Source organism: Colobus angolensis, unplaced genomic scaffold, assembly GCF_000951035.1.
Source record: "Colobus angolensis palliatus isolate OR3802 unplaced genomic scaffold, Cang.pa_1.0 Scaffold61, whole genome shotgun sequence".
Classification (NCBI taxonomy): domain Eukaryota; kingdom Metazoa; phylum Chordata; class Mammalia; order Primates; family Cercopithecidae; genus Colobus; species Colobus angolensis.
The window spans coordinates 9,000,254-9,010,453 of record NW_012119710.1 but is presented as its reverse complement, the minus strand read 5'-3'; the positions used below and the strand labels follow the sequence as shown (position 1 = coordinate 9,010,453).

Genomic DNA, 10,200 nt, shown 5'->3' with positions numbered 1-10,200 from the left:
TCTGGGGTCCACATGCTTGACCAGTATTCTGAAGACAGGAAAGGCTGAGTAGGCCCGAGTCGAGTGAGTAGAGGGTTCATGTATCAAGACCACAGACATGACCTGAGCATGTTAGCTCCCCTTGTAACAGCTCTGTAAGCTCGTGCTCTACCTGAAGTCCAGAGAGGTGTCTGAATCCAAGTTCAGCCTTCCCTGCCAGATTCTTCTCCCTGTCCCCTTGAGGCCAAACCCTAGCGTCCGGCCCCCTTCTCCACCTAGAAGATCCACATGTCTGGAAAAGACTGCTGCCAAGTCAGAGATGAAGGCCCATGCCGTGTATGGGCAAACTGGGCTCAGCGGCATAGCCAGCACTGGTACGGACCTGTCTGGTGGCCATGCCCACCATGGCAGGCAGTGTCAGGGCCAGCAGGCTGCCATTCCTCCTGTACCAGCCCTTCCCACATGGACTAGTCTTGGGAGGCCGGGGGAGGGGATGGGAGGCTGTGATCACAAATGCAGCTTTTACAGTAGGCTGGCAGGCTCAGGGGGTCTGTGAAGTTCTCCTTCAACTCAGCCTTAGAGTTCCCTGTATCCACGACGGCAGCTGCTCAGGGTGCTTTGAGGATGCCCTGGCCAGAACCCCTGTGTCTGTGAGGAGGTGACAAGCCTTCACAAGCCATTTGCCCAGCTGTTGCTGTTCTTTGCCAACATCTTAACCCCAGTATCTTTGTCCTGTTTGCTCTGCCTGAAATGCCACCATTCCTTGTGAAGAGGGAGAGGCTCCCGAGTTAAGCCTTGGGGGATGTTGGCCTCTGTGCAGGGTGTGGCACATATGAAGTATTTGTAATCAACATCACAGTTCTGGAAGGACAGCTGACTTAGGACGTTTCTCACGTAAGAAATCGTTCTGTTCTAGTGGTCACAAATAACTTCTCCACACCTGGTTTCAGTAGGTTTGAAATGATCGTTTATTGAACCCATTCACTGTTTTCCCAGAGCTTCTGGACCCAGGTCTGGCTCAGTCCCGCAAAGACACCAAACCCAAGGACCAGGGCAACAGCTGGCAGCAAAAGGACCATCCAAAGGAGAGGCCTCAGGCTGGAGTTCCCGTTGGAGTCTGTCAGAGAGAAGGGATTGGCAGGACTGGGTGAGGCCCCTCCAGCCCTCCCCTCCACCCCAGAACTTTGTATCACACTGGGCAGAGCTGAAGCTGCCTTTCTGCAGATGAGGTGGACTATGTCTGTCTTCACTTAGTTCCCCACTGACTGCAGTGACACCATCTCTTGCCCTCAGCTATGGCCGGAGCATCCCCGTTTTGTCAGCACAGTCTTGAGGGCTGGGAGTGGGTAAGTCCTGAGGGGCCCATCCAGAAGCCCTCATACCTGTGGGCCCAAGTGTGGGCTCCTGCCCATCAGAATCCTCAAAGCCCACTGGCCCCGGAGAGCTCACGATGTCCTGGGGCCTGGCAGTGTCATTACGGTGACCTGAGGATCGTCGCTGTCCTGCCCAGGGGAAGAATGAAATCTTGAGCTTATCTCCTGCCCCTGTGGCCCAAAAGCCAGGCACAGGCCTGAAGATGTATGAAGGAACAAATGCCACTCGCACCCCAGACTCACTTGCAGTCCCAGCGCTGCACGCACTGGAGCAAGTCTCCAGCCCTGAGGTGTGGCAGGCAGAGGCGCTGCAGAACAAGTAAACCTGGTGGGAGGAGAAGAACATCAAAGTGGCTGGTTCGGTGCCACCGGGCAGGAAGCACAGAGGCAGGGACATGGGATCCCCAAGCTGGGCCAAGTCTAGGCTGTTGCTGTTCAGGCAGGGAGAAATCTGAACTTTTTTTTTTTCTTGAGACAGAGTCTTGCTCTGTTGCCCAGGCTAGAGTGTAGTGGCCTGATCTCATCTCACCGCAAGCTCTGCCTCCCGGGTTCACACCATTCTCCTGCCTCAGCCTCCCGAGTAGCTGGGACTACAGGCGCCCGCCACCTCGCCCGGCTAGTTTTTTGTATTTTTAGTAGAGACGGGGTTTCACCGTGTTAGCCAGGATGGTCTCAAACTCCTGACCTCAGGTGATCCACCCGCCTTGGCCTCCCAAAGTGCTGGGATTACAGGTGTGAGCCACCGCGCCTGGCCGAAATCTGAACTTCTTGACCAAGACAACGACTGCTGCCCATGCTGAGGCAGTGCAGAGCTGAATGTGTTCCTTCCTGATTTGAAATCCGCACCTTCCCCCATCCCCAAGGTCCAAGTCTGCAGTGGAGTGCCCTGCAGGCAGGGACCACCGCACCTCAGAGAGCCCCAGTCCTTGGCAGGCCTGCTCTACCAATGCTGCCTCTGGCTGCACAGCCCCCAGGAGGGCTGGATCTCTCCCTTCCACCTGGCCTACTGAGGGAGACAGCAAATTCCAAGGAGGTGGGGCTTGGCCAGGCAGCAGGAGAATGGATATTTGCCCTCCGTTTGTGACCCCCAAGACCAGTCACTGGGAGAAGAGGGGAAGGCAGATTACCACTGCTTCTGGATACACAAGGGCAGGGGCAGTGCCCTATGGGAGCAGAAACAGGAGGAGCTGAGCTGACCCAGCAGGCCTCACCCACGGGCACCCCTCATCCAGGTAGGTCAGCGTCTCTTGGATCAGGAGGCAGCACACAGCAGAGATGAGAATGAAGCTGCCCTAACCAGTGCTCACCAGTGAAATCAGTCTACATGTGACATAACAACAGGCAGTGATTGAAAAATCTCGAGATTTGGGTATGTGATGCGAAAGATACGCTGTTCAACAGGACAAGAGTTACAGTGCGTCTGTCACCTGTGGGGCCATCTGTATATTACATAGAAAACCTAAATATACCGTAAGTTTATCTACGTTTACCTTCTGGAGACATTGCTAAGTTAAAGAAAATTCAAAGCAGAATTACATGGAACACATTATCATTTCTGGAATCAGAAGTGAGGCGAGGCTACCCTAGAACATCATGACCAGAGTTCAGATTTAGGGCTGATTGCAGCACAGGCAGCGCTTTCCTTCCTCCTGGTGGTGGTTATGGGTTACCTCTTGCTGACCCGAAGCCCGCTGCCTTCCATGACACCTGGTAGAAGCCAAGCCCCATCCCAGAACTTTGTCCACATAAGTCCACGGGGTGCCAGAGGGATTTGGCAACCAGCTCCTCCCCAATTAACACATGGGGCCAGGCATGCAGCAGCCGGGGCTTCTTACCGGTCCTCTGAGGGCTCTCTGGGAGCCCGAGTCCAGGAGGGCGAAGGTGGCAACAGTGAATCTCTGGTAGTGAGACTGGAAAGGTGTGGCCCCATCCAAGGCTACCATTTGGGTTCTGTAGCTGTCGCCCTCGAAAGGGCATCTGAGAAGAGAAGTCAGAGAGGCTGTTTACAGGAGGCAGAGCAGGTTGGGGGAGCATGGGGACACTTACCCGTCTGACAGAATGGGCCACTGGGGCTGCTGGAAGGGGTTGGCACTGGGAGCGCCCCAGCACTGGTACAGCAGCAGGACCAGGTTGGGGTCTGTCCGCTGCAGAAGCCGGACCTCCACATGGACTGGTTCTCGGAGCAGCCTCACGATGGGATAGTCGTCCTCCCCATAGTAGGCGCTGAAGGTCTTGTCTGCAGGGAGGGTGACTCATGAGCCAGGGTGGACTGTGCATCGGGGGAGTGGGGGCCAGGAGAGAGCAGGGATAGCATAGCATACCCTTGGCGATCCGCAGTTCAAGTCGCAGGGGGCCGGGCTGGGTCACAGGGGCAGGCGACGGGGGTGGGAAAATGGACGCCCAAATGGGCAGGAAGTCACTGGCGTTGAAGACGCAGCGCACATGAAGCCTGAAGTCCACGTGCAAGAGGGTGGGGGAGAAGACACAGAATCAGAGCATCCTGTTTATGTGATAAACTAGGCACCAACTCCGTGGGTGCAACAAACAGGGTACTGTCCAGCAGGGCAGATGGATGCTACTTAAGCAACACTCAGCATTTCCAAGGCCGGCTCAGGAAGCTCACCCAGCCCCATCCTCTGCCCACCTGGTCTCCCTGGGATGGCTCAAGCCTGTTATGCCAGGCCCTGAACCTGGTGGGAGGATACATCAGGATACAGACAGGCCCTCGGGGGGCTGGCACCTTGTTGGGTCTGCCCTGGATACCCACAACTGCCTGCTGTGCCATTCGAGGCCCCTGGAGCCTGACAGTTGAGGCTGGCAGACGAGCCTAGGCGCTCTGCTTCCCAACAGACCTGGGTTTGAGTCTTCTTAGCATTTACAGGCTTTGGGACCACAAGCAAGTCTTTTAACCTAAGCCTCAGTGTCCTCATTTGTAAAATGGCTGTGACTGCCTCCCTTTGAGGGCGCTGAGACTGAGTGAGATCACAAGATGATGCACCTGTGTCTTCATGGTCCTTGTAGTTGCAGCTGGTCTGCCACAGCCTAAGGGCCACAGTGTCTAGCGTCTTCCTCACTAGCCTAAGGGCCATGGTGGCCGCTCCTTCACACTCGGGCGGGCCCACATCCTCCTAGCACCCCAGAGGCCTGGCACCGAGGAGGTGCTAAGTAGGCATAAGTGGCTCACCCCTGTTCAGAAGGACTTGCGTCTGAGCCCTCTGGCCTAGTCCTGCCGGCTGCAGCTGTTCCCCTGACTTCTGCCTCCCTTCAGGAATCCCCAGCCCCTCTGTGTTGTAGTCTGGCTGACTCCCATAGCTCTTACATCAGAGAGTCGAAGGCATGACACAGACTTGTCCGCCACCATTTGGCCCAATAAGAACTTAAGGGTTTTTTAAATTAAAATTAAAAAAAAAAAAAATAGAAATGGGGTCTCACTGTGTTGCCCAGGCTAGTCTTGAACTTCTGGCAATTCTTCCACCTAGGCCTCCCAAAGCGCTGGGATCATAGGCGTGAGCTACCCCCTCTGTGGTACTTAGAGCTTTAAAGCCAAATACATTTGAACTGTGACACAGTCCCCTGCTCCCCAACCCTCACGGCAGGGCGGGAAGGGGAAGGAGATACGCGGGCGTCCACGCAGCGTCAAGCACAGGATTTCTACAACCCATTGGCTAATGCACTGGCTCTGTCCCACAGGCTGAGCGGGCTGAGGTGAGGTGCTTTGCCCTTGGTCACACAGGTTCAGAGCCAGGTGTCACAGGCAGATTCCCTCGGGTCACCCCTACTGGCATCCTGGGCACCTGGGTTGGTTTTGCCTCGAGTCAGCAGGTCCAGGAGGCCCCTAACAATGAGGGGTTCCTCCCCCACCCAGTTCCTCTCCCACCACATCCTCAGAGAGGTATCTTCAACTTCATCTGTGGCTTCTTAACCTGACATTAGGAGGGGCAACAGCCGTAGCCTCAGCCTCCTCCTGGGACCTAGAAGGGGATGCTTTCAGTTGCTCTGAGCTTGGTTCTTAGAGAGACCAAGACAGGGCTCTCTCAGGACTCCAGCCCTCTCAGGACTGGTCATGGGCTTCTAGCCAAACCCTGCAGGCCAGGCACAGAAGGCCCCCACTTAACACTCACGTCTGCCCTGACAGAGGGATATTTCTCCTGCCTATCAGGGGAGGCTGGGAAGAGGTGGGCCCCTTGCCTAAGATCACATAGCCAGGTAACAGCAGAGCCGGGGTTTGAGCCCAGATAGCTCGAAGCCTGTCCTGAGCTCTCCTGTGCCCCCTGACACCCTAGCACAGAGCCACGCCTGTAGGAGGAGGGCTGCCCTCACTGGAAGGTGCTGTCCCGTGTGATGGAACCCTGTGGCCCCTTTCGGACGTGGATGCCAGACACCAGCCAGTTCTCATAGATGAGCTGGCCGCCAGCCACCTGTGGGAAGAGACAGCTGGGTGAGGCTTTCTCGGGGGGACCAGGCCCCAGCCTGTGGTCCCGGCTCCTACCTGCACTGTGGTTCCACAGTGGGTGAGAGGGAAGTAGAAGACCACGAAAGCTTCCGTGTGCTGTGTTGGGGAGCAGCTGGTGGGGGCGTAGGCCAGGTGGACGTTGGCCAGTGTCATCCTGTGTGTCAAGGCCATTTCTTGGGACACCACAAGGATGAAGTAGCCATCACTGAAGCACTGGAGAGTAGCTGGGACAAAGGCAGATGAGGGCCTTGGGGTTTGGTGTCCATCCAGCACAGAGACAGGGGATGTCTGGGTGGCAGCCAGGCTTTAAGTGTGGGCCCGGAAGTCTGGACGCTTACTCTCTACTTAGGCTGGTGTTGACCCCAGCAAACCCTTTATGGACTGATTTTTCTCATCCATGAGACAAATGAGTTGAACTACACTCTAAAAGTAGGCTCGCCATATAATCTGTTATCCAAACCAGGGTGCTTTAGATCTGAAAATACAGATGTGTGTAAAGGTAGATCTATTAATACTTCCTGGGATAGTTGTTATAAGGCCAGCTGGGACCTGTGACCGCCCCATCTAAAGGTCTCCTCTGCCATCTGCTGTGGGAGTTGGGCTCTCCAGGAGGAGGATGGGAAGCAGTTTCCACCAGCTGGAGGAGACAGCTCTCCTTCCGCTTCAGAATCCAGGAGACCGGGATCGTGCTGGGGTAGGAGGTTGTACCTGTGTTGCCATAGTAACAGGGAACCTCTCTGGTGTTGTCATAGCAGCAACCAGCCTGCTGACAGGCTTCCTTTGAAGTTCTTCTCACGATGCAGGGGAGGTGCCCCGAGGCCACCTGGCACTGCTCCTGGTTCAGGTGGGTACCTAGAGTTGGGACAGAGCAATGAGGCTGAAGGCACACAGTTTGCAAATCGTGGCCCTGGAATTGAATCTTGGGAACCTGCTCCAGAGCTTATGCTCTTAGCCAGCACACTAAACGTCCTCCCTCAAAACTGCATATTACTGACATTTCTAGAGAACGTTTTCTGAGAACCACATGTTGCTGGCAGTGGTTTCAGTGAGTTTCTGCCTAAAATTAGGAAACAATTTTACAAGACTTCTTCTAGCTTTAGTGTACCTATACATGTTTAAAGCTGTTTTCCAAATACTACAAAGGAATAAAGGAATCATCTTTTTCTAAAAAAAAGAAAAAAACAAAAAAAGAAATGGCTTCTTAGAGCCCCAGTAAAAGGCTGTTAGGCCACCCTGTACTCTAGAAGGCCCCAGGCAGAAGGTAAGTACACTCAGATGTCCTGCGTACCTATGTAATCTGGTTTGTTCACATCCCAGTGTTCCAAGGGGCCCCAGTGGGGTTGAGCCAGGGTGGCGAGGGCAGGTCCAGGTCCAGGGGATGGTAAAGCAGGGGTTGGGTGGACAGAGCTGTGCCCTGGGTCCAGTGGGCTGGGAAAGGCATGGCCAGAGCCTGGTGAGGTGTGGCCAGAGGTGGGGAGGGAGGGAAGGGTTTGTGGAGTCGAGACAGAGAACATGGTGGGTGGTGCCAGCTGGGAGTCCAGAGTCCAGGAGTGGTCAGGTTTGGGACAGATCAGGATAGTGTCTTGTGCCACATCCACACGACCATCGGGCAGCACAGCCTCCATGAACACGCTCAGGTGGAAACGCCCATTCTGCAGGTGAGAGGCCAGCAGGGAGCAGCAAGGTGAGGCCACCTAGCATACCCAGGCAGGGGACGGGCCCACGAGAGCTGAGCTGCCCGTTAGGCAGGGAGCTGGATTCATAGTGGATCCCAGAAAGTACCTTCCAGGACTTAGTTTCCACCACCCACCAGCTCAACAGATCTTGGGCTCTGGTTCCATGAGGGGCCTCTTCAGCCTGAAGTGACACTAGGGCAAGCTTGCTCCTGCACCAGAGCACGGACCCCTACCTTCTCCAGCACGTGGCAGCCTCTGTAATCAGCCGAGAAGACTGCAGGCTCCTGCGGCCTGGAGGTGACCCAGTGGTAGCAGATGGAGCAGTTGTTGACATCAAATCGGTTCCCAAATTCATCTGCAGTGGGGGAAGGGGAGGGGCCAGGGATGTTGAAGGGTGCAGGGAGGGGCTGCTGGGGTCCCGGAAGGAGCTCCCACTCAGCAGCCAGACGACCTCGGTACTCGCCTTAGCTTTACTGTTGGTTTGTTGTGTGGTTTCAGGCAAGCCCACTCCCCTCTCTGCTCTCAGCTTCCACAGCTGTAAAGGGATGGGGGGGTCTTAGGATCTTTCTAGCTAGGGTTCCCTGCTCATAGCAGACGGCAGCAGGCAGGCACGAAGGTGAGGTGGAGAAGGGATACACAGGGTCTCAGGCACCGGGCTATTTCATATCACTTCTTTTAAGCTTAGTTATCTGCATCCTGTGGCTGAGGCAGCTGAGGAAGGGAGGGTGCATAAACTTTCTCAGGTGCACACAATGAGGGGCAGAATGAGGATTTGAATCCTGGGCTTTGTAGAAAGATCTGAACCCATTTCCCAGGTTAACTGTCGCTGCTGCAGTCACTCGGAGACACCCCCTGGGTGTCCACCCCCGTTGGCCCAGAACAGCCTGGGCACACTCTGGGTGTGGGCATGTCCCCATGCCCTTGTTCCATGAGCACAGCCAGGTTCATCTTCCCCACCTTGCAGATGAGGAAACAGAGGCTTATGGGTCAGGTCAGTTGTCCAAGATCACACCCGTTTAGAAGCTGCAGATCCAAACCCCAATTCCAAACCCACACCAGGCCACGCTCACTAGGTCCTGCTGCTGAAAGTGGTTTATGGACCCTCAGCCTCAGTATTGACCAAGTGTGGTTAGAGATGCAGAGCCTAGGCCTGCAGTGGCTCATGTCTATAACCCAAGCACTTTGGGAGGCCGAGGCAGGCGGATCACCTGAGGTCAGGAGTTCGAGACCAGCCTGACCAATATCGTGAAATCCCATCTCTACTGAAAATACAAAAATTAGCTGGGCGTGGTGGCACACACCTGTGGCCCCAGCTACTAAGAGGCTGAGGCAGGAGAATTGCTTAAACCCGGGTGGTGGAGATTGCAGTGAGCTGAGATCGTGCCACTGCACTCTAGCCTGGGGGACAGAGAAGTGAAAGAAGTGAGAATCTATCTCAAAAAAAAAAGAGAGAGAGAGAGAAAATAAATGCAGAGGCTTGGCCCTGCCCCAGGCACACTGAATCAGAACCGGCACCTCAACAAGGTGGCCAGGTGTTTCCCACGCACACTAACGTGGGAAAAGCTGCCCTGGGTGATGATTCTCCTCCTTGCCCTTTTCTGCGGTAAGGAGGTGGGGGGCTGGACACCCCCAGGCTGGAGGGAGTCCTCTGTTCTTGCTCCTTCTCCAGGGGAAGGGTCCCAGCTCCCTTCTGGTAGCAGCCTGTGGCCAGGGAGGCGGGGGCCAGGGCTCTGCCAGCACTCACCCACCACCTTGAAGCGGAGAGTCTGGCCTGGCCGGGGGAGCACCAGCAGCTGCATTCCCTTGATCCCACAGTCGTAGCTGTGCCGGAGGCCTGGGAGGCCAGGGTCAGGCTGGAGCCGCCTACCCAGCCCCAGGGTGGCAACCAGCAGCAGTAGGGCCACATGGTAACCCCAGGTAGTGGCTGAGCCTCCTGCCATGAGACGCCACAGACACACCCCTTACTCCCTCACCACCAGAGCGGGGCCCAGGCCTTTTATGGAGGAGGTGGCAAGTGGGAGCCTCTAAGGGCAAAGGGGGCCCACCTGGAGGAGCCCCCACCTGGCCACCAGGGACTGTGGTGAAACTCCTGCCCCAAAGGCTGGGGGAGGCAGAAAGCTGCACGTGGCCCCTGACCCTGGCTTTCTGTCCCACAGCTGTGGCTTTGGAAGGGAGGAGGGAGCTTCCCAGGAAACTGAGGCTGCAGATGGGCTGTGGGAAGGGATCCAGGGCTGGGAGGTGGCCCTGCAGACCTCAGGCCCTCTGCTGTCTCCCTCCCACCCCAGCCTTTCCACATTCCCTCCCTGCTCCAACAGGCTCTCCAGGGCCTCCTTCCTGCCTTGAGGCCTCAGGACCACTGGGAGCTGCAGGCCTGGTCAGTGCAGTCACAGCTCCTCAGGCAGGGCTGTAGGGGCAGTAGAGCAAGACCAGGAAGACATGGCCCTCAGAGCTGGCAGCAGAATGGGGGCTGCAGGTGAGTAAACAGACCAGTATCACCTCCAAGGGCTCTCCTCAGGATTCAGCCGGTCAGTATGACGATGACGATGACTAATCAAAAATAACAAGGACAACTAAATGTAATGTGTCATCTGGATGGGATCATGGAGCAGAAAAAGAAACTAAAAGCGAAGAAAGTGGATTTTAGTTAATAATAATGTGCCCACATTGGTTTGTTCATTAATTGCAATAATGGATCATACTCATGTAAGATCATTTATGA

The 10,200-nt window shown here is 55.6% G+C and overlaps 1 protein-coding gene across 1 annotated transcript; it reads right to left on the bottom strand.

Annotated features, from left to right (window-relative positions):
- Positions 1-923: 923 nt before the first annotated feature.
- Positions 924-9,435, bottom strand: ZP1 (zona pellucida glycoprotein 1 (sperm receptor)). Its single transcript, XM_011963548.1, has 12 exons — positions 9,226-9,435; positions 7,715-7,836; positions 7,094-7,457; positions 6,514-6,657; positions 5,842-6,029; positions 5,673-5,770; positions 3,674-3,801; positions 3,399-3,588; positions 3,188-3,329; positions 1,596-1,677; positions 1,362-1,481; positions 924-1,096 (listed from the first exon to the last, which is right to left on the bottom strand). Exons 1-12 carry the CDS (start codon positions 9,419-9,421, stop codon positions 948-950), a joined length of 1,923 nt encoding a protein of 640 aa, XP_011818938.1. The 5' UTR covers positions 9,422-9,435; the 3' UTR covers positions 924-947.
- Positions 9,436-10,200: the final 765 nt, after the last annotated feature.